Source organism: Trachurus japonicus, chromosome 14 (assembly GCF_045865225.1).
Source record: "Trachurus japonicus isolate A0001 chromosome 14, Traja_1.0".
NCBI lineage: Eukaryota > Metazoa > Chordata > Actinopteri > Carangiformes > Carangidae > Trachurus > Trachurus japonicus.
Genome location: NC_140920.1, coordinates 5,733,208 through 5,755,277, shown reverse-complemented (window position 1 = coordinate 5,755,277; position 22,070 = coordinate 5,733,208). Strand labels below are relative to the sequence as shown.

The following is a 22,070-nucleotide window of genomic DNA, read 5'->3' as shown; positions in this document are numbered from 1 at the left end:
GCCGCGCAGGATTTTCTCAGCTGTGCAGCCCTCGCCGGGCCTTCTCTGAACAGGGCCCTCTGCGCCTCATCAAGAGCGCATCTTTCTTTTCAGGTTGGCGCTTAAAAAAACTGGCCATGACTGACGTGCCAGTTGCATGCATGTGTGTAGTAGGCTGTAGTTGCTGTTGTTGCTGCTGCTGCTGCTACGACAGTTAGTGGGCTGTGCAGGCCTCGTCTCTCAGCGGCTGCATGCCTGTGTGGTGACTTTCTGCACTTGACGCGGTAGCTGTAGTCACAGCATGTAATGTCACAGCACGTCTGCAAATAACCTGGGTCAGATAGAAGCTGCAGAAATAGAAATAATGTTTCGTATAATGTCCCCCCTTGATGATTTTTTACACAAGATAACTGTGAAAACATATTTTATTCCAAAACATCCCCAACCTTTACATTTACATTTTCTATTGCTTTTTAAAATGTGTTAATTAAGACGACCTTGAGCCGATCATTAGATATATCTAACCAGTACTGTCTGACCCAGGTCTGGAGGTGTATTACACACGTGATAAGGTGCCTGGGTGCTCACTTCACTGGTGTTGGTGGCTGTAGTTCTAGTTCTGGTTTTTTGCAGTTCCTTTTTCCTCACTCTCATACTTTCACTAACTTGTTGTCTTTGACAGTGTCTGTGATACTTGGGCAAAACCTGAACACCAATGTGTTATTTAATGGATTTATGTGGTTTAAACTTTATTTTTGTTGGTTCTTATAAACCTGTAATGATCCAGTGAGAACTGCCTCAGCGTGCACGGAGCATCCTCCTCCCCCACATCATTCATACAGTTACATTTCAGGTATCAGGACAGTGAGCAGCTCTAAATCTAACTGGTGTTATCGAAGGGAAGCTTGTTTAATGAAAATAAAGAAGTAATTTACTTCCCTTCTGAACTCACCTGTTCAGGTATTTGAACCAATTTCGATTCAGTCACAATCTCACTTCCTAAAATGTGCATCATACACTCGCCTCATCTTTTCCCTTTTACAGTGAAATTAGGGACCTGTATTAATATTATCAGCGTCTGCAGGTGATATTATTTAAAAAAAACTTGCCCATGTATCATCACTGTGAAGAAACTGACTGAATTCTCTCCTAACGAGCTCTTTGATCAGCTTCAGATTCAGTTTGCCCCTCTTTGTCGATTTAGTTTGGATAGTAAATGCAATGCACAGCTTTATTTTCACTCAGTAGATTAAGTCCATGCTGCTGATCAGGGAGCTCCTTGGCCAGAGGTATTCAGTGGTTATTCTTCCCTCCCTTTCACTGGGGGTGAAACATCTGCCCTTGCTGTTGTAAAGTTGGTGGTGAGACTTAAAAAGACCCTTGTCCCTTGCTCCATGCTGTCCACCCGCAGTTCTGTTTAGGGCACCCTTAGGTTGGCATGGCACGTAGCTCCGTCATTTACACAATGTCGGTTCGGTCGTAAAGCAACAATGCGCCACAGGAGTGCACACACATACACACACATACACAAACACCCCGACAGCTTTGCCAAAAAAGTCATGTTGACTTGCTCATTAATCATCTCGAACCAAACTACGCTTTCAGCAGCACAATCAAATGCTGCGTTTGTGGCTTTCACACCTCCGCTGTGAGAATCATTGACATTTCTCCCTTTTTTTTTTTTACCCCAAAGTGTTGACGAGCGGGACATTTGAGAACAATCACGCCGGCTCAGTGACGACGTCCACGCTCCGCTGCATCGTTCCAAAAAAAACAAAACACAAGTGCAATCACACACAAGTCTCTGTAGAGGTAGTGACAGTGAGCGGCAGCCTGTTACAGCAGGCAGAGTGGTGTTTTGCATCATTTGTTTATTTCTTGTGACATTTCCTGTCGCAGAACGACCTGTGAATCAATCAGTTAACAGACGTTTCACAGAGGAAATTAGTCCCACAGCAGCTGCTCGCGCTTTTGAGGCCTTTATTGTGGCGACCGCACATCTAGGAGTTTTGTGTGTCGTGTTATTTTTACTAAACAATAATTTCAAACCTTATTTGTACTACTGTATATGAACTCGGCAACAAGAGAAGCCCTTTGGTTTTTAATTTTAGCTGTAGATGTGACGCTGAGTATTTTCCTTTTTTATATTTGTTTGTGCTTGTGGTGGTGAGAAGAGCATCCTCAGCATGCCTGATGCTCCATGTTACCGATCAAGTTGGTCTGTTTCTCACTGGTTGTTGTTGTTTCTTTTGTTTTCTTCCTCCCCCTCTTTTCTTTCTCTGTATCTCTTGACCTTTATCTCCCTCTGACCTCTCTCTACCTTTTATCCTTACACTTTGTCTTTCTCTACACCTTCCTGCCTCCGTCCTCCAGGCCACAGTCACCCCATGGACATGCCGGGCCGAGGGTTGTACGACGAGAGGGACAGTGGCATCGCCAGGTCAGGTAGGTTAATAAGACTTGGAGCCAAAGCCTGGATTGACCTACTGTACACTCACTCACTCTGCGCTGCTTTCAGTCGCGCGGCTGAGCTTTCACATCAGGGTTTTACACTTATTCTTGTCAAGATCAAAGAGGTTTAGGGAACAGAGAAGATCAAGTGTAAGCCAGGAAATTGTGACGGACTATTACACTTCACGAAGTTTGTTCCACCCTGTCCTCCTCACCTCCCACACACACACACACACTTGTAGGCTCCCACTTCGAAAGCTGCTCAGGCCCAAACACAAGTGACGCAGCTGACGAGTTAAGTTTTTCAAGCTCTTCCCTTCTGAAAGTGGTTGACCCACTTTGACTTCACCCGCTCAAGGTCAAGAGCAAGAACATTTACGTAAGCGCCAGGTTACTTTAACCGCCGGTGCTTAAGCTGCTGCTTCCATCACTCCTGTGGCATGCAGATGCACTCGGCCACAGTTTTCCATTCATTAACAAAAGAGTGACCCACGGGGCAACCACCCACTCGTGGATGGTTGGGATGAGAAAGGTGTGAGATGCAGCGCAGGAGACGATGACAGCAACAACTCTCTCTGCGCTGACACTCGCTCAGTGTTTCACTCTAAAAGAGGCAGGAGATGATGCAGAGGAGGAAGACGATGGCGTGGAAGTCTTTCCACAGCCAGCAGCGTCTGGAATACCTTGTGCAATGGAAACTGACCCCTCACCCTCACCCCCCCCCACACACACACACCCCAGCCCCCCCCCCCTTTCTCCAAACACCACCATGCCCCACTGGCATGACTGGTACGAGGGGAATTGTGCTTTCTGCTCAAACCAACCAGGGTCACATGCTGCTGGTTAAATATAGCAGCTTTAAAAAAACCTGTTACTTTTAAATGAGCTTCTAATTCAAGCCTCGTCCTCTCATCTCCATTCTCTACACCCCCCCCTAGACCCCCCCCACACCGCCCTTTTGCGGTTGGGCTGTAGAGCTCTTTATCTTTATCTAACTCTGACACACACACACACACACGTAGATGTCCCTCAGTAACACACGATCTCCGTCCGCCCCCACCTCCCTCTCCTTTTATTACGGATCTCTTGCTAAGTCTTCAGCCCCACAAACCCCCAACCCCCCAGCACAGTTTTTGTTTTCACACACTCATTCACTCGCTCTGCATAGTTATCTCTGTTTATCTCTCCGTACACACACACACGAACAGAAGATTACACACTGTCTAAATGGTTCATGTGACTATTGATCAGAGCCTGGGCTGTAAATAACCCTGTGATCAGGCCATCAGTGTGTGTGTGTGTGTGTGTGTGTGTGTGTGTGTGTAGGTTGTCATTACCATGCCAGCCTGGTGTAAAGCCAGGTTGTCCAATAACTGCAGCATGTGACTGTGTGTGTGTGTGATATTAGTGTGTGTGTGAAAGCTATTGTAATTAGAGTGTGTGTGTGTGGTGTGTGCATGTGTGTGTGTAGTGTGTATGTAGGTGTGTGTGTGTGTGTGTGTTTCTTTGTGTTTTGTGTGCTGTATCTGTTTGACCTTTTTCAAGTTGTTTTCTTTGTCTTACTAAGAACAGTTATTGTCCTCTATCTCTGTGTGTTATAGTGTGTGTGTGTGTATGAGGTGTCGTGTCGTTCACAATGAATAGCCCTCCGCACTTGTTGTCTGACTCACTCTTGTCCTTTTTCTCTTCTGTCACTCACCACTCCCTCCATCTGTTCCCTGCTCCTTTCTGCTCTCCTTGTCCTCATTCCTGCCGTAACTCTTTTTCTCTGCCCATCTCTCCTCTGCTCATCTCTCATCTCTCCTCTCTCCCTCTCTCTCTCTCTCTCCCCGTCCCTTCAGCCTCTCTGAGCAGCCTGTTGATCACTCCCTTCCCGTCCCCTGGCTCCTCCTTGACCAGCAGCTGTGCGTCCAGCTACCAGCGCCGATGGCTCCGCAGCCAAACCACTAGTCTGGAGAACGGTGTTTTCCCCCGATGGTGAGGCGAACGCAACTGCAAACACAAACACACACACACACACAACTGTGCAAAAAACATTTTACACAAACTATCCTGCAGATCCTGCAAGACTGCTAGAAAGACACATCAGTAAGTTGCACAAGCTTCCAAATAAAAAGAAACATATTACACAAAGTTTTGACCACAGAGAGAAGGTTTTTTTGACTGACACTCAAACAGGCAAGTACACAAACACACTAAGGCTTCAGCTAATGATTATTTTTATTAGTGATTACTTTGCCAATCATATTCTTGATTAGTCGATCAAGTGGTTAGCTGAAAAATGTTTGAAAAATAATGTAATAATCTGTAATTTGCGTTTGTCAAGAGGTTTAATTTACTGTATTAAAACCAAAAACTAAATATGTTTTATTTCCTCTTAATCAAAATAGTTGATAGATAGATAAATTAATCGATTAACTGATAAGATGTGGTCAACTTATTGATTAGCAGACTGACAGAAAAACAAAATAGTTATTTATTCCCCTCCATGTTCCTCTCCTATTTAGTTTATCCTGTTAGGACTTCCTCAGGATCCAACAGGCAGCTGGGAAAATGACACACGCTGCTGTTATGTGCTAATAACTGGGCTCAAACACACACACACACACACACACACACACACACACACACACTCTCTCTCTCTCTCTCTCTCTCTCTCTCTCTCTCTCACACACACACACGCCCAGTGCTTTGGCCAGACGGGATGCTGTGTTGGCCCGTCACTGTAAACGCAGCTGTCAGCCTCTGAGTGCTCTAATCTCCCAGGTGCTCCGGTTCAGCAGCACCAAAGCGTCTTGTTTACCAGCTGCAACAGTTAAAAAAAGTTCAGGATTAAGAGTCTCTTTACATGTTTCCTTTTGCTCCGTGCATGTGTTCGAGTTTTTTAGCTGTTTATCAAAAAAAATGCATCAGTGGTAGCAAAAGTGAAAGACACGGAGCAAAAGCAGATCTTAAAATGCACAGTCTTCTGACAGGTTGTTATCTGGAGATTTCTATGACAAGTGAATGTTTACAAGTTACACACTTGAGCCTGCAGACGTCGTCGTATCAGATGTGTCTCTGCTCTGACGTTTAACCCCCTGTGTGCCGCGTGTGTCCGCATCAGGTCGGTGGAGGAGAGCTTCAACATGTCAGACGAGAGCGGGGGTCCGAGCCTCGGCGTGGCCCGCAAGAAGAAGATCGCCATCGGGGTCATCTTCATGCTGTCCACCAATCCCGAGGAGAACAGCCGCTTCCAGGATTTCTTCTTCTCCCACTTCCCTCTCTTCGAAAGCCACATGAACAAACTCAAGAGCGCCATCGAACAGGTGAATGCCTGCAATTATAGGTTATCGCTGCATGTCTCACTCCCTGTTTCCTTTGCTGACGTCAAGACGAATGTTTTACCGACTTGCAAATGAGTATTTTAATTGAGGTTCGTGGAGATGAGAGAGACATGTCAGAGAAATCTATTTAGCAGATATTTATATCTGGTTTTGTTTACTGGTGTCTGTAGTTGGCACCTTCGCAGCTCTGGATTACTTCCACGTTCACCCTCACCCACCCCCCCACCGTGTCTTCTCCTTCACAAATTCCCGACTCCACCTTTCCTCTAACTTTGTTGGTCAGCTACTGTGCCAAATATCTCAATGCGTGTGTGTGTGTGTGTGTGTTGTGTCACTCTCAAGGCCATGAAGATGAGTCGGCGGTCAGCTGATGCCAGCCAGAGGGCCCTGGCCTACAGCCGAATGGTGGACGGGCTCAACGAGTTCAGGTTGGGAAACATCTTGCGTTGACTCACTGTGACACACACAATACTTTTGTATTAATTGCATAATCTATTTTTGAACTTTTAATACTACTTACATACCACAAAACACAATCAGTTTATAAGAACGTTCTCTGGCTCTTGAACAAAAACCTCACTGGCACTAGAGAACATCTCGGGTTTCATTTCACTTTCTTACGTGCTCATTCTCTCCCTGGGTACAGGGCGAGGTCTCCACATTATGGAAAGCTCTGGAAAAAATGTGACATTTAAAAATCTGTCTCCAGGAAACAGACGCTACACTTAATAGAAATATATCTGGCATGTAACCTGACACAAGACCGCGACTCTGCAGCGACGTGCACCATTCATTGTGTAGTTATGAGTCGTCGCCGCAGATCATGAGACGCTGAAAAAACTGTTGACGGTTTTGTTCCTTGATGGCGTCGGGACAGGTGTGATTTAACCTGTACTGGGGAATGAAGGACAAAAACTAGGCTAGTGTCACACCTTCCACATCATATTTAGATATCTTTTACATATTAGTGTATGTGAAACAAATATTTTAAGTACACAAGTTTCCCATTTACACTCCGTAGATAAAATCCCAGGAGTCTGAGACAGTCTAACACACAACGGGGCTTATTCTCAAACAGTAGTCGTTAATGTTGCTTTAAATAGGTCACCAGGTGCTCAGACTTCTCCTGTGTTACTTATGTAATGGCACTAATATCATCAGGGCACAGCTTTAATGACCTGAGAGGAGTTTCACACATGCCTTTCATTCCAAGTGTACTTTGTCAAGCGAGGGTGTTGTCAGGATTTATCAACTCGTAACAACTGAGAATCGTCGACCTCTGCGGCTTCTGTTCACAAAAAAAGCGCCTCGCAACCTCAAAACGACCGGATCACATGTTTATCGTTTCTCGTTCAAGGCTACAAGATAATAATCAGTGAGCATCTGGGTTTCTGTGTAACAAGGTGAATTTATTGGCTCTGAAAGTTGCAGGTGAGCTGAGGGGATTCTCCATTTCTGCTCTAGATACTGAAGCCAGTGTGCTGAGGTGTCGTAGTGATGAATAATTAATTGGCTGACGTGTCAGGATGGCGAGATGCGAACAGTCTCTGCGCTTCCTCATAATGTTCAAAGTGAGAATGTAAAAATAATTGATAAGCTGCAAGGTGGAGATGTTGAAATGTGTTGGGTAAAAAAAAAAAGAGGAACAATTTGTTCCTTACCTGTCTTGAGCAAACTGTGTTGCATTGTGACTGCAGTGCATGCTGGGAAGTCTTGCTTTAGGGCTTTTGGTTGTGTTTAGGGAAGCTCACTGAGTTAAGGAGATAACGGCTAAAACTGAACTCGACACAGCGTGTGTGTGTGGTTGAGTGTGGTTGTGTGTGGTTGTGTGTGTCAACGTCAGTCGGTGTGTCAGTTCTGCAGAACTATTTAGTTCTCACACACTCGACACACAAACTTATTTAATTTGTGTGTGTGTGTGTGCGCATACATGCCTGTCTCCACCGTTACTTTCACTTGCCACTCACACACTGGCAGGCAGTTCCCTGTCTGAGCTCCCCCTCATTGCTGCAGTCATATGCCTGTTGGCAGCTGGCCACAGCAACCCAAGCCTCCTGAGTGGCAACCCTATCAGGCTCCGGCACTGACCACCGAGCACCAGAATAGTAAATAATATATGAGCGCCGGCAGGAGGAACGCTATAGCACGGGACAAACAAAATATCTGTAAAATCTCACCTCCAGACAGCGGCTAAATATAAGCATGGCCACCTTTGCCATTTAGGGGGAGTTTTGACTTCATGGAACATTTCAAGAAGGAAACTGGAAGAAATGCCTTCGCCCTAATGATGAAGCTGCTTTGACGTAGGTGGAGGGCAGGCACGCACACGGACCCATGCGTGCTGGCAAAGATAAGCTGCACCTTTTGGCAGAGGCATGTGTACATAAAAGTCACACCAGCCCTTACTGGGGTGATGTGAAGGTTTGCAGCTACAAGAGCACAGCAGCCGGGGGGGGCGGCGAAGGAGAAACACTTAACACATCAGGGGGGATGTCTAATTCCCACTTTACCGCACATTCATGACAGAATGCACATTGTTGTTTTTTAGATGCACGCACCAAATAGCTGCAACCTGCAGCATTTGTGGGAGAATTAGAATTTTTTTTTTTTTACTTCAGTCCATTCAACAGAACATATATACAGTACATATCTGGATTACTATGTCAACTAGGGTTGAAAAGGCGTAGGCAGAAGCTGCAGCTCACTTTGCCTACCCTATTTAAAAGAAAGTTGCATAATAGAGCATTGATTTAACTAAACTGAGAACAATAAATAAGATTATCTAAGCAAGAGTCTTACAATTTATCAAGTTTATATATCTTATTATACTGTATATATACCTTGTATACATAGGCTAGATACGTACACATGCGTGTTGATATCCATAATGTATAAAACTCACTCATTATATACACTCAACACATTACTAATCGTAATTAATGCATTTATCCTTTTTTATCGTATTTTGGTTTTAACTTGTCATTATACATTATTATCTTTTTACTAATACTAACCCTTTATCATAATGTTTTATATTCAGAATACCTTTTTTCATTTTAAACTTATTTTAAAATTTAACTCTGTGTCTAAAGTGGCGCAAAATCGATTGAACTGAAAGCGAAAAAGACTGAAGTCATAGTGAAAGCTTCATTTTTCATTCAGAAACTTCAATGCTCTTTGACCATGACCATAAATAACTGTGCAGCTGTAAGTCTCCATATGCCCTCTGTACACCGTTTAAATTAGCATATGAAAACACAACACATGGCAGAGTTGAGGTTGGGAATGTTCAAATTCGGGTTCCCCCCCTCTCCACACACTGACGTAAGTTAAATCTGTCGCGTCATTTTAATTTCACATCACAGGCGCGCTCTTTTAAAGTTCACCTGAACAGCTGCTGCAGAAAGACTGAGACCAGATCCTCCCGCTCATCCAGCGCTTGGCTCGGCCTCAGACCTCTCTGCCCACCGGTGGGCTTTAGGCCGACGAATCTACACCGCAGCGGCCGGGTCAAGTGGGACTTAACGAGGCCCCCCCGGATCAGTCGACCTGTTTATAACACAGGAATGAATAAAGCACTATTAGGTCATTTGATGCCGCTTTCCGAATGACGGATCGTCCCTGCTGCCCTGCTGACAGAAATATGTAAAGACACTCGGAGACATGTTTTGCATGTGTTGAGTTACAATTGACATCGAGTCCACTCGGCTTCACTCCAGTTTATGGCCACAGAGATTATAAAAGATTCATCACTGCCGAAATGATCATTCAGTGTAAAAAAAGTTTTGTTTCTTGGAATTTTCTCAGGAACTTTTGCACTTGTTCTCGTTGAATGATTCACAACTTCTTCGACTGAGAGAAAGTTCGGCGTAGGGTTGTCATTAAAAATGTAAACGTTTAACCAAACTGAATATCGATAAAGCGCCTTCAGCATCAGTCTTTTCAACAGACTCCTAACTGATAATCTGGAGAGAGCACATGTTTGGGGTTACAACACTAAACAGCCCTGGTCAAATAAGAAGTGCTTGCAACAACTGTAGTGCAATCGAGCTGAATTCACCAGTTCTTCTTTTTTCTACGGAGTTGAAATCTTCTTGTGAACCCAGAGACACATGCACATCATGGTGTTCCTGTTTAGAAAAATGCATCAAAGTAAAAAAAGACCTGATCACAGGAATGTTGGTGCTTCAGCCGTGGACACTTTTGACTGTGTGACACCTCTGTTTTCACTCAGCATGCAGCATGTCTGCATCAACCCCCCCGTCACTGGGTTCTTTATAGGTCAAAGACACTGTAAGTTTACTGCAGGATTAAACTTGTTTACAGCTTGTGATCTCACTGCAGGTTCCAGGCAGCAGGACCTCTTAGTCCTGGGAAACAGCAGAGTTTTTTGTTTCTTATCAGTAGCACCTGCACTGCACCTGAAGTCTTGTGACAGATCACCTGAGACGATTGTGGTTGCTTACATTACTTTTAAAAGTCGGTCTGGCTCTGGCTGTTGGCTGTTGCATCACATCCCCTTTGCAGAAAGATCGCAGTTGTGATATCGATTCAAGTCAAAGGAACGAGAGCGAGTGGATACAAAAACAACACATTTCTCCACATTTAAAACCCAGAATCCAGCAGCTGCAGTCCATATTTCAGCCTCGGACTCGAAAAAACGCCTGATTCTCCACATTCCTCAGGCTGCAGAGATTCCCCTCTGCCCCTGTGTCAAAGCTTGGCCCCCGGCCGAGACATGCTCACCAACAGGCCCCACGTTCCATGGAAACTCCAGTCCTTCTCAATGGACAAATGCCCAAGCCGAGGCACATACAGATAGTTATACACACACACACACACACAGTACAAGAGACAAGGTTGTGTGTGTGTGTGAGTGTGTGCACAAGTTCGTCGGACTGTCAGTGACACACACACACACACCCAGGGTCTCCCATGGCCTCAGTGCAGACAGCAAAGCTCTGTGAACTGAGATCTCTTTTGTTTACCCCGAAAGACAATAACGCTCCTGTTCTGTCTCTGTCTGTTTTCTCCCTTTTTCCCCTCTCCTTCCCTTTCATTCGCTCTCTCTCTCTCTCTCTCTCTCTCTCTCTCTCTTTCTTTCCATACCCTCTCCTTCTTTCATCCCTCCCACCCCTTCTGCCGTACCTCATCTCCAGGATGACCATCTGTGACCTCTACACGATGCCCCGGGTGGCCGAGCCCGTCTGGTTGACCATGATGTCTGGGGCGTCGGAGAAGAACCAGCTCTGCGGTCAATTCATGAGGGAGCTCTCCCTGCTGATGGAGCAGGCCTCCAAGAACCAGTTGAGTGAAATTTCAAGAATTTCTAAAAAGTGATGCAACAGCCTGAAAGGTTGCCTCGTACCCTGGTATTTATGGGAACTATATGAAAATGCATTTTCATATATTATATCAAATATGCAGGACTCATGCAAGCTCACAGATGCAAAGAGGGGAACAACATGCAATTTAAGAAATGAAACACATAAATAGTCTTTCCAGCTCTTTTCTTGGCTTGTACTTCCTGAACAGGCTTAAGAACAGAGAAACACATGCAGATTCACACACACACTATTCATTTTTCTCTCCCACACACACACTCTCTCTGGACTGTCTCTGCCTTTCTTACACTCACACAGTCGGCCTCAGAGGGAGCTGTGAATGAGGAGCTCCCTGCCAGTCTCTAAATGCGTATTGTTGCCGTTACAAAGCCATGTCAAACTGCTGCTGTACATATATGAATTGGTAGCAAGGCCTTTATTGAACATGGCTCCCAGTTTAAGTAGCACTCAGAACAGTGAAGTGGATTGTTGCGTGGCGTCGAGCAGTAATCGTCCACATGTTTTTTGTATGTTTTCTGATCCTGATTACTCATTGAGACAAGCAGAGATAAAACCTGAACGTTTGCTCCTCCTGTTGGGAGCATCCATTATATGCATGCATGCATTTATTTTTTTAATAACTGATGAGCTGTTTAGTATGTGACTGATACAGGCTCAGACAGAGAAGCTGAAGGCAGGCGTCACAAAATCTATTACATTTGCAGTTGAATTTTTTCATCATTGGTTTGTTCAGTTTCCTCTGTGTTAATTCCTGCAAAATCCAAGTGTGAAACGGCAAAGCTGGAAATGAGAGTATTTGAGAAGTTTGGTTCATTTCGCTTGATAAATAATGACCTGATGGTGAGCTGTGTTTATTCTGCCATGAGCAACAAATAATTCAAAAAACAAAAAAACAAAAAAGGATGGAAGATTGGTGGAAATTCATCTTGAGAAACCACAGCTCTGTCTACTATCTGGAGAAAAAACAAAAACAACCTCTTGTTCTCTAAAATCCATGTACTCTCGCTGCACGTCAACCATTAATAGAAACTGCGTCGCCTTGGCAACCAGTGGTGTTTCTCTATCAGAACCACTTCTGAGCTGAAGTGGAGTCACTGTTTCCACCGCCGTCGGTCATCACGACCACCACCACCATCATTACAGCTACTTCTCCAGTTAAGCTTCGCATCTATCTCCCTGGCAACCACTGGGGTTTTGTCCGTGATCCATTTTTTTTTCCTGAGGCATCCCATCAGCGTTTCCATGACTGCTGCTTTTGATGTGTTGCCGCGGCCGCAACTGTGTTTTCTAGCACGTGATTGAACTTGACTGCTGTGACAGTGTTGAGTCATGAGACAGGAAAGGAAGTAGACACTTGTGGTCGGGAGAGGGAAGTGAGTCATGCCAATACAGCATGTGTGTACGTGTGTATCATTCGTGTGTGTGTGTAGCGAACAATGGATTAGTGTATTTGGCGTCCAGGTCATCAAGGAAAGGTCTGATCAAAGTTTTCTGTGTACAACAACATGTGACCTGACTAAATAAGGTCGGAGAGAAACTGGGAAATTATTTCTAATAGATTTCAACCAGTTAATTTTTGGCATCTCTGCTGACCAAGCTGTGTGTGTGTGTGTGTGACGTTTCCAGATTCCTCCCCGCCTTACTGACGGCCGTCCTGACCAATCATCTGGCCTGGGTCCCCACCGTCATGCCCAACGGGCAGCCTCCAATCAAGATCTTCCTCGAGAAACACTCCTCCCAGAGCGTCGACATGCTGGCAAAGACACATCCCTACAACCCACTGTGGGCTCAGCTAGGTGAGAGTCACATGAAAACATACACACACACACACACACACAGGGTGGGGGGGGTGTGTTCTCTCCAAGCACCTGGCTGCAAGGGGAGTGAAACATAACACCTGTGTTTGGTCTTGATCTCAGCTGAAGCTGGAACACATCCTGACCTGCCTTTGTTAATCATTACAGCATGACGACGAGTTAGGACTCGACTTCTTTCTCCACATGCGTCTGTGAAGTCGTCAGTCTGTATCAGTCAGACTCCACATACAGTAGATGTGATGTTGCTCCCTTTAAAAATATATTACATGAACATACAGTACAGATTTAGCTTGTGTGTAATAAATGTGCTGTTTTCCAAATAAGATGCAACAACGCTGTGGAAATTGGATATAATTTTATTCTCATTTACGATATTGAACGTTCTCTTGTGTCCCTGGTTAATGAAAAGCGGGATCGTCGTGTTGTTGTTTTTTTGCAGAGGAACATGTTGCATTTGTGGAAATTGGTAGAAATCTCGATAAAAACTTTGAACTGATGTGTGAATAGTTGCTGATGTGCAGTGATTATATAATGTAATGATATTTCCCAAGTGCACAGATGCTTTAAGAGCATGTTGAGTAATTCACATGTTCACCTCAAGTGACATGGGAAACATTCAACAAGTGAGTCAGTGGTGACACCTAGTGTTGGAAGTTCAGAGCTGCAACAATGATTACTCGCAAGAGAAAAGTATCTCATAAGAATTACTTTATTAATCCCCAAAAGGAAATTCATTGAGAGTGGAAAAATGTGCAAATGTATTATGATATTGTTCTAAAAGGACTTTTTTTTTTTTTACCTAATGGCTGTCTAAATGTGGCCTAATCAGTCCAAATAAAACAACTAAAGTACAACAAAGATTGATGATTATACTACATGATCAGTAAATAAACCTGTTAAAGTGGATAAAAGTTGGAGTAAATGTCTTTAAAGTGACAAAGCTGATGAGTCGTTTCTCTCTCCGTCACTACAGGCGACCTGTATGGGGCCATTGGTTCACCGGTGCGGCTGTCGAGGACAGTGGTGGTCGGCCGCAGACAGGAGCTGGTCCAGCGGCTCCTCTACGTCCTCACCTACTTCATCCGCTGCTCCGAGCTGCTGGAGACCCACATGCTGGACAGCGCCGAGGACGAGGCCATCGTCATGCCCGGTTCCCTCATCACCACCTCCCTGAGGAAAGGAGAGGTGGAGGAGTCGGACTACGTCTTGGTCACCGTCCATAAGCCCAGCGGAGACTACCTGTCCCAGGGGGCCCACGGCCGTCAGACGGAGGCAGAGGACGGCAGCTACCGCTCAGACAACAGCCTCCAGAGCAGCACGTACACGGACGCCGAGGTTGAGCACGGCGCCGGGATCACACCCAAAGAGGAGGACGAGGACGAAGAAGAAGAAGAGGAGGAGGACAGCAGCGAGAGCCAAGGGTCCAGAAGCAGCGTTCTTCAGACGGGAGGTCAGGCCACCATCCCCGTTGTCAGGACTGCCGGAGCGGCCGAGCCCTCGGAGCTGCACAGGGAGTCGAGCAGCCCGCTCAGCACGGACGCTCGGCTGGAGACGGTGCTGCGCGTCGGCTCGGCCTCGCCCAGGGAGCAGGTGTGTGTGCCCGATACAGACACCAAGGGTTTAGTTCAGTTTAGTTTAGTGAGTTTAGTGAGTTTATTTCGGTCACACATCAACAACATTATACACACATATGTTTAAACATAAATAATTAATTTCTTTTTTTTCTTTTCAAGTATAAATGCAAAACAAAACAAAATAAATGTACCTTGACTGAAAAGGTGTAGGTTACCTACCCTTCTCAAATTATCAGTTTCATTTTAGAAATTTAGACAGAATAAAACATGTGTATATTCTACATACAGTAGACAGTTTATGAGCACACTCACAATTCAGTTTTATATTTATTTTAAAAGAATTGAATCTATTAAGTGTTTTACATATTTTTGTTTCTGTTTCTGAATTGTTCCGTAGATTGACCTTCACGTCCCATCACTTCCCACGACGACCGTGGCGTCAAGTCCGTCCCCGCCTCCCACCACAGAGCGTAAAAACTCTGGTACGGAGGTCGGGACGGACGCAGGGACGGGGAACCAGGCCACTAAGGTGTTGTCTCCTCGGCCTTTGGGGATCCCTCTGGAGAAGAAGCCTCCGGATAAGAACGTGGCCGCCACGGTGCCGGTACCGGTGATAACAGGAAACACCATGACGGGGCCCATGGCTCTGACTCTAACGGAGGAGGACGAGCCAGCGACTAAAGTCACCTTCCTCATCGGAGACTCCATGTCTCCGGACTCGGACACTGAGAGCCGCAGGAGGAAGGTGGACGAGGATATTAAAAAACACAAGAAACACCTCAAGGACAAACTGCACCCACAGGTGCTCTTGCATCAGCAGCAACAGCATCATCATCATCATCATCACCACCACCATCATCATCATCATCAACATCAACAACACTTTCAGCCGCCACAGCAGCTGCAGAGAGAGAGAGCAGATTCAAAGACCAGCAGCACCAGCGCGTCAGAGGACCAAACCAAACAGACCAAGGCGGCTCCGGCCCTGCAGCGGGTGTCCAGTAAGATGCCCCAGTGGAGCCCCAACATAGAGGACTTCGATGAGTATTTCAGCCCGGAGAACCCGGTGGAGACGAGGACAATAGACGACGTGGCCAAGCGGCAGGCGGCCAGCACCACAGACAGTATCCACAAAGACCTGCTGGACCCGTCGGGAGCCCCCCGGCCCGGGGACGCCGAGGGTCACGGCTTCCCGGGCGGGACGAGGAGTCAGGGTTTGGGTGTGTGTTTAGGTTCGGGTAGAGGAGAGGTGGGGTCCAGCAGGAAGGGAGACACGTTCTTGGACGTCCAGAGGAGGTGCAGGTGTGGGTCTACAGACTCCTCCTCCGACGTCTGCTGCTGCTGTCGGGGCTGTTCTGTCGAGCAGAACAAGGGTCTCGTGTTGCCGGTCCCGGCCCCCCCTCAGGACGGAGGCGGCAACAACAAAGAGGACCAAAAACGCAAAGTGGCTCCGGTCAACGACTGGGAGATACCGCGCAACGAGAGCTCGGACAGCGCGCTGGGCGACAGTGAGAGCGAGGAGACGGAGGACTGGCAGGAGGAGGTGCTGGTTCCCTTCCCTGGGTGAGGGTCCAGCGCCTTGTTTTAAAGGGATAGTTCAACATTTTGGCAAATTGGCCTATGACCATAATCCGTATAGTCATAGCAGTAGGTTCGTTACCTTTAATTATCGGTGCATGTTATTTTGAGATCCGCAGGGCAGAGACATGAGCTGCTCAGTGAACACAATGGAGGTGAACAGTACAGGTCCCCTGTCCCTCATCAATTTCATCAAATACACAATCCAACAACTCCAAAACGCTCTGGTGGACAAGTTGTGACCTGCACATTCACATTTCTATGAAATAATTGTAACATTATGAGACAGAGTTGTTTTAGAGACAAATGCGTAGCCAGAACTACATTCCAGACACGGCTGCTGGGCGGAGGGATGTCAAAAGCACAAGTAGTTCACAGTATTTGCTTTGTGTGTCGTAATGTTACATGATTATTTCATAGCGTGGAGGTCACAACTTGTCCACCAGAGCGTTTTGGAGTTGTTGGATTGTGTATTTGTCTGATGAGTTTGATGAGGGAAAGGCAAAAGTATCGTTCACCTCTGTTGCGTTAGCTGAGCAGCTCGTGTCTCTGCCCCGCTGATCTCAAAACAACATGCACCTATAATTAAAATGAACCTACTGCTATGACTACAGGGATTATGGCAATAGGTGAACTTGCCAAAATGTTGAACTATTCCTTTAACCAGTAACTATAACAATGTGGTTGTAATTGCAGGGAATAAGTGACAGTAACATTTTATCTTCATAAGAATAAAAACCTGACGTCACTTATTTGATTTCCAGGTCAAAGCTGGTGGAGAACTTCTCGAAGCCAAGTATAGCCAACTTTGGCCGGTCTCTGTTTGGAGGCTACTGCCCCACCTACGTGCCGGACTTTGTACTGCATGGGATGCCCAGTGACGAGAAACTACGGCAGAGCCTCATGGCTGAATTAACCCATGCTGTTCAGGTGAAGATTCAGAGCCGTTCTTCAACAAGGAGATGCACTTTTCCAATATGATATAGAGGCTTGAACACACTGAGAACTCGTGTGGTTTTAGTTTCTGAACCAAAGGGCTGATGACTTCATATCCCAGTGACAGATCTCAGATCCAGTCATCTGTGATCCTGTCTGCACTCTTTGCTAAAATTCAGGCCATAATATGGGAAAATATATCCAAATACAAGTAATTATTTTATTTACACTCTTTACAGGTGCATTACAATATAATGGAAAAGTTTATTCATGTCAGTAATTCAATTCAAAAAGTGAAACTAATACATTTTATAGATCCATTACACACAGAATGAAACATTCCATGTCTTTTATGTATTTAATTTCTGTTAATTGTAATGATTATGACTTAACATTTAATGAAGACCTAACATTCAGTATCTCAAAAAAAAATTGACTATTACAAAAGACCAATTAAGAAAAGCATTTTTAATATTGAAATGTTGGTCTTCTGAAAAGTGTGTCCACCCATATGCACTCAATACTTGGTTGGGGCTATTTGACTTGAACTATTGGAAATGTACTTTTCCACAATATTGTTATTTATTGAGATGCACCTGTATATTAAGTAAAAAACTCCACAACTGAATTATTTCTTTTATTTTTATGTATTCAGTACATTTTTTATACATCGGAAATACTTGGTGTGGATGCACTTTCACTGTAGAAACGTCTTTATTTGACATTTTATTGGAGATAAATCACAGTAGGATGAGGTTAAGACACATAATCACACACATGAATCTGTGTTTTCCAATTTCTTTTGTGTGTTTCGTTGTTCTGATGGACTCGTTGTCGTCCTCTGCAGCATCCAGTCTTGGATGAGCCCATAGCCGAGGCCGTCTGCATTATAGCAGACACAGACAAGTGGACGGTGCAGGTGGCCAGCAGTCAGAGACGAGCCACCGACGTCAACAAGCTGGGGAAGGAGGTGCTGGTGTCCAGTCTGGTCTCCAGTTTACTGCAGTCCACTCACCAACTCTACAAACTCAACCTCACCCCAAACTTTGTACGTCCCCCACTTCCTCCTCCTCCTCCTTAGTGTCAGTGATATGATGATTTGACTGTGTTACCAACCCTGCTCCTCTCTCTCCTCCTCTGTAGTGTATAATGCACCTTGAGGACCGGCTGCAGGAAATCTACTTCAAGAGTAAGATGCTTGCTGAGTATTTGAAGGGCCAGACCAGAGTCCATGTGAAGGAGCTGGGCATGGTCTTAGGGTAAGAAGTCACGCTTTGTTCTCAACTCACAGCAGCTGGATAGATCGAGCCATCCCTAGTCATCCATAGATTGATTTAGTGTGGACAGAAAGAGAAGAATTAATGCGCTCTGCACATCCTCTCTTCTCCAAAACAAGTGGAAGAGTTTTCTGGAGCTGTGTTTGTAATAAAAAAACACTGCTAAAAGTGTGCAGTTGAAACTGTAGACATGTTATAAAAGGATTCAGTCCCAGTCAGATCTGTAGCTGCATCTGTTCTGCAACAGTAATGTCACACTTTAACCTTTAGCATTGGTAAACAAAGGTCACAATGACCCCAATGACCATTGAGTCAAGAGAAGTGTCAGAATAACTCAGTACGTTTACATGGCAGTTGAAAAAAACGAATTATTGCGTTAATCCGACTATAACTGGACAGCTGAAGTGCATGTAAACATGTTAGTCCGACTAAGACCGGACTTCTCCAAATCCAACTAAAACACCCAGATAATGTGATTGGAAACTGTTTTTCTTCTGAAACTGGAGAATGTCTGTGCGCATGCTCCACAACAGTAGAGACGGCACAAAGTGTGGTGCAGAAGCCAGCACAAACCCCACCAAAAGTAAAAAAAAATAGCACCCAGGCTGATTCGGTGCATTTCACACAGTGCAACCAAAAAAAAAAGGAAGCCTGAGGTTTGACCTGACCCGGGAACTGTAGTTGAGAACTGTAAGTTATTTATTTCCAGTTATTTTCTACGTGACAGAAAAGTCAACTAGACAGGGGTCGGTATTACGGTAACCTGCTGAAACGACACATATCACCTCCTAAGTTGAGGAGATGTAAACTGGGACAAGGACAAGATGCTCAAAATCGAGCTATGAGCATAACTCGACCAAGCTGTGCATGTAAACGTACTGATAGTTTGTTGTTCATGATCATTTTAAATCCTTCCTGTCCTGATCTTTGCTCTTGTTCTTGCGTCTTTGCAGAATCGAGTCCAGCGACCTCCCCCTGTTGGCTGCGGTGGCCAGCACTCACTCCCCGTACGTGGCTCAGATCCTGCTATGAGACTGTAGAGACACCGAGGTCCCGACAGCTCCAACAACAGACGAGAGACCAGTCAGTCGGTCAGTCAGTCAGACCCGGGTGGCGCCACCTGAACCGGCCGTCCACGCTCCACAGCCGACGCTCACAGGGGTTTTTCACCCTGAGTCTGAGAGCTGCACGTCTTCACGGACCACAGCCAGCACCGCCGCCGCCCCGGCCCCGGCCCCCCCTCACACTAACGCTGCTGCTGAATGTGGTGTAATGCTGCTGCAGCACCACAAGGGGGGGCCAGAGACCACAGACCTGCAGGTGGAGGGAGGCTCTGTGGGTGACTGAAGCATCCCTGAAACGACCTTCTCCTGTTGTTTGAATGTTTCTTTTTTAAAATACAAACAAAACAAGACTCTTGTATTTTTCATTTGTTCGGACACAAAAGCCAAAGACTTTTTTTCATTTTCCCAGTCGAGAATGAAATTTTTAAAGATATCTACAGTACATTAACATTTTTTTTCTTTTCTTTTCTGTACAATCTTAAAACACAGTCGTGCAAAGTGAAGGACTACATGTTGAAAGGAAACGGATGGACATTTTTAAAACTTTTTTTTTTTGCTTTGAGGTAAATATCATTGAGAACAGTTATCAAACTCATGCCAACAATGTTTTGTTGTTGTTTTATCTTCATGTTTTGTGTTTACAAGCCAAAATTTCCCTTTTTTTAGGTATCTCAACAAATCTGACAAAATTTCAATTTCTTTTTTCTTTGTCAAATTGCAAATGCACACCTGCGACTTTAAAGTTTCTGTGGCAGAGGTGGAAATCGATGCACACCATGATTTTTCTTTTTTTTTTTTAGTTCTACAAACTGGTTTTGAAATGGCTAAAAGTGGCTTTGACATTCTTATCATAGGTACAGCTCTACCTCAGATCTTCATATGGGCAGTGGTGGGTGAGACACACATGTGCAGCTGCCCCATAGAAAACCCTGAGGTAAACTTTTTAAGCTATTTTAATCAGAGGAATGTCAGCGTAAACTGTGTGCAGACTCTATGCTGTGTTCTTTGAAGAAACAAAAAAAGAGAATAGAAAAAGGGAAGGCTGTTTAATTCTCTAGGATGGTCGTTACAACAAAGAAATTGAGGAAAAACATATTTTTTTGCATCGGATTGTGATCCAAGAAGGGAAGGGGTTCCTTTCTACTGTGGGAAAAGCTAAAAGAAAAACAAAACATGCACCATCTACGTATATTTTAAAACTAAATGCTGAGATATTTTCACACTTTTATAGCTTTGCCACCTTTATACCATGTTTACGGCTTCGATGTTTGCTGCAGAGAGAGAGAGAGCGAGAGGAGGAGGAACACAGTAGGCCTTATAGTGGATATGTATGTATCAGTTAACACTACTGTATTTTCAGACATGTTTCTACGACGGTTATACACACACACAAATGCAAAATAGAAAACAATGGTAGCACACTTTATCTTTTTTGTTTTCCTTTCATTTTCCACAACATCGACAGGTAGATGGATTTGGCTGTAACGCCGTACGTACGTATCGTATACACAGGGTGCGATTTGCTGAGTGTAGAAGATAAAATAAAAACACATAAAAGAGCTTGAGCTTCGGCATAAAGTGAAGTGCAACCTGCAGCGGGGCCAAGGGGCATTATCCTCTTTTTATTTTCATTATTCACAGTATTATGATTTCTTTTCGTCATATGTTGATTGACAGCATTGGGAATGAATCTATGTTTTCTTTTTTCTTTTACTTTTTCTTTTTGTTTGAGTCACTCAGAACTCATCCAGTAACTGAGAGGACGTTTCAGACACATGCACGTCCCTGTTCCTCTTTGCTGCAAAAGTTTAGCTTCACTCCGAGCAGATGATAACGACCAGTAAGGTGACAAATCCTCAAGTCTTTTGGCTCAGGTTTGTGAGTTTTCTGGATCTTTTTTTTTCTCTTTCCTTCTGCAAAAATGACTTATTGTATCACCAGAGTCAGTTAACAGCGGTGGAGCCCTGAGAACTGGACAGTGTTTGTTAGTTTGTTTCTTTGTTTCTTTGTCAAATCGCACCCTGAATATAAAACCCAAGTCTTAATGGAGAAGTGGCATGAATGCACCACAGGCTTCTGGAGAGCTCCTGTTGCTGGTTTTCAATTGATACATGCTTGTTGTTGTTGTTGTTGTTGTTGTTGTTGTTGTTGTTGTTGTATTGGATGTGCTCAGCTATATCAGCCTGCATTTTTTGTACGACCCCAGCCATTATGTTTTAAAACAAACAAAAAAAAGGTATGAATTTATATCTGCTTTTTTTTTCTTTCCTTCTTCTCCCTCTTTGTACATTGGATAAATTATTTAGTTGCTCTCGGTATGTGTTAACGGTTCACGTAAAAAAAAGAAAAAAAACTGTACATACTCAAGTTTATTTCCATTGCATTTGTACAGAATGTCTTTTACTGAACTGTCTCCTCGAATTATTTTTCCCAATTTTATGGGAATGTTGTGCAATAAAGATGCCGATGTTGAGAATTTATGCGTCTGCGGGAACAGTTTTTTAATGTCGCTGACTGAATCAAAGAGGAAAAGAGTGAAGAAAAAATCCCTGGAAAGGTGACAATACTGGATGTGTGAAGAATATAATAAAAACTGAAGAGCGTAAGATCCAAGAGCTATAATTCAGATCCAGGAATTTCATGAAAAGAGAAAGAAAGAAGGAAAAAAACTGATGGGTTTGTTCATGTGAATGAAATCAGCCGCAGAAACTGTGCTGTAGTTA

General features: G+C 44.6%; 1 protein-coding gene across 3 annotated transcripts in view; it reads left to right on the top strand.

The window, feature by feature from the left end:
* The window catches only part of fnip1 (folliculin interacting protein 1), a 41,900-nt gene extending 20,077 nt beyond the window's left edge, over positions 1-21,823 (top strand). The window contains exons 7-19 of one of the 3 annotated variants that reach the window (XM_085797183.1): positions 10-93; positions 2,353-2,424; positions 4,272-4,407; positions 5,537-5,738; positions 6,099-6,184; positions 10,916-11,062; positions 12,728-12,897; positions 13,892-14,508; positions 14,890-16,055; positions 16,835-17,000; positions 17,854-18,054; positions 18,150-18,265; positions 19,237-21,823. In XM_085797183.1, the coding sequence (XP_085653309.1) occupies positions 10-93; positions 2,353-2,424; positions 4,272-4,407; positions 5,537-5,738; positions 6,099-6,184; positions 10,916-11,062; positions 12,728-12,897; positions 13,892-14,508; positions 14,890-16,055; positions 16,835-17,000; positions 17,854-18,054; positions 18,150-18,265; positions 19,237-19,315 (3,242 nt within the window). In that variant the 3' untranslated portion in view covers positions 19,316-21,823. Of the gene's footprint in view, positions 1-9; positions 94-2,352; positions 2,425-4,271; positions 4,408-5,536; positions 5,739-6,098; positions 6,185-10,915; positions 11,063-12,727; positions 12,898-13,891; positions 14,542-14,889; positions 16,056-16,834; positions 17,001-17,853; positions 18,055-18,149; positions 18,266-19,236 lie in introns of all 3 variants that reach the window. The other 2 variants (XM_085797185.1, XM_085797184.1) reach the window with 2 other exon arrangements.
* The last annotated feature ends 247 nt before the right edge of the window (positions 21,824-22,070 follow it).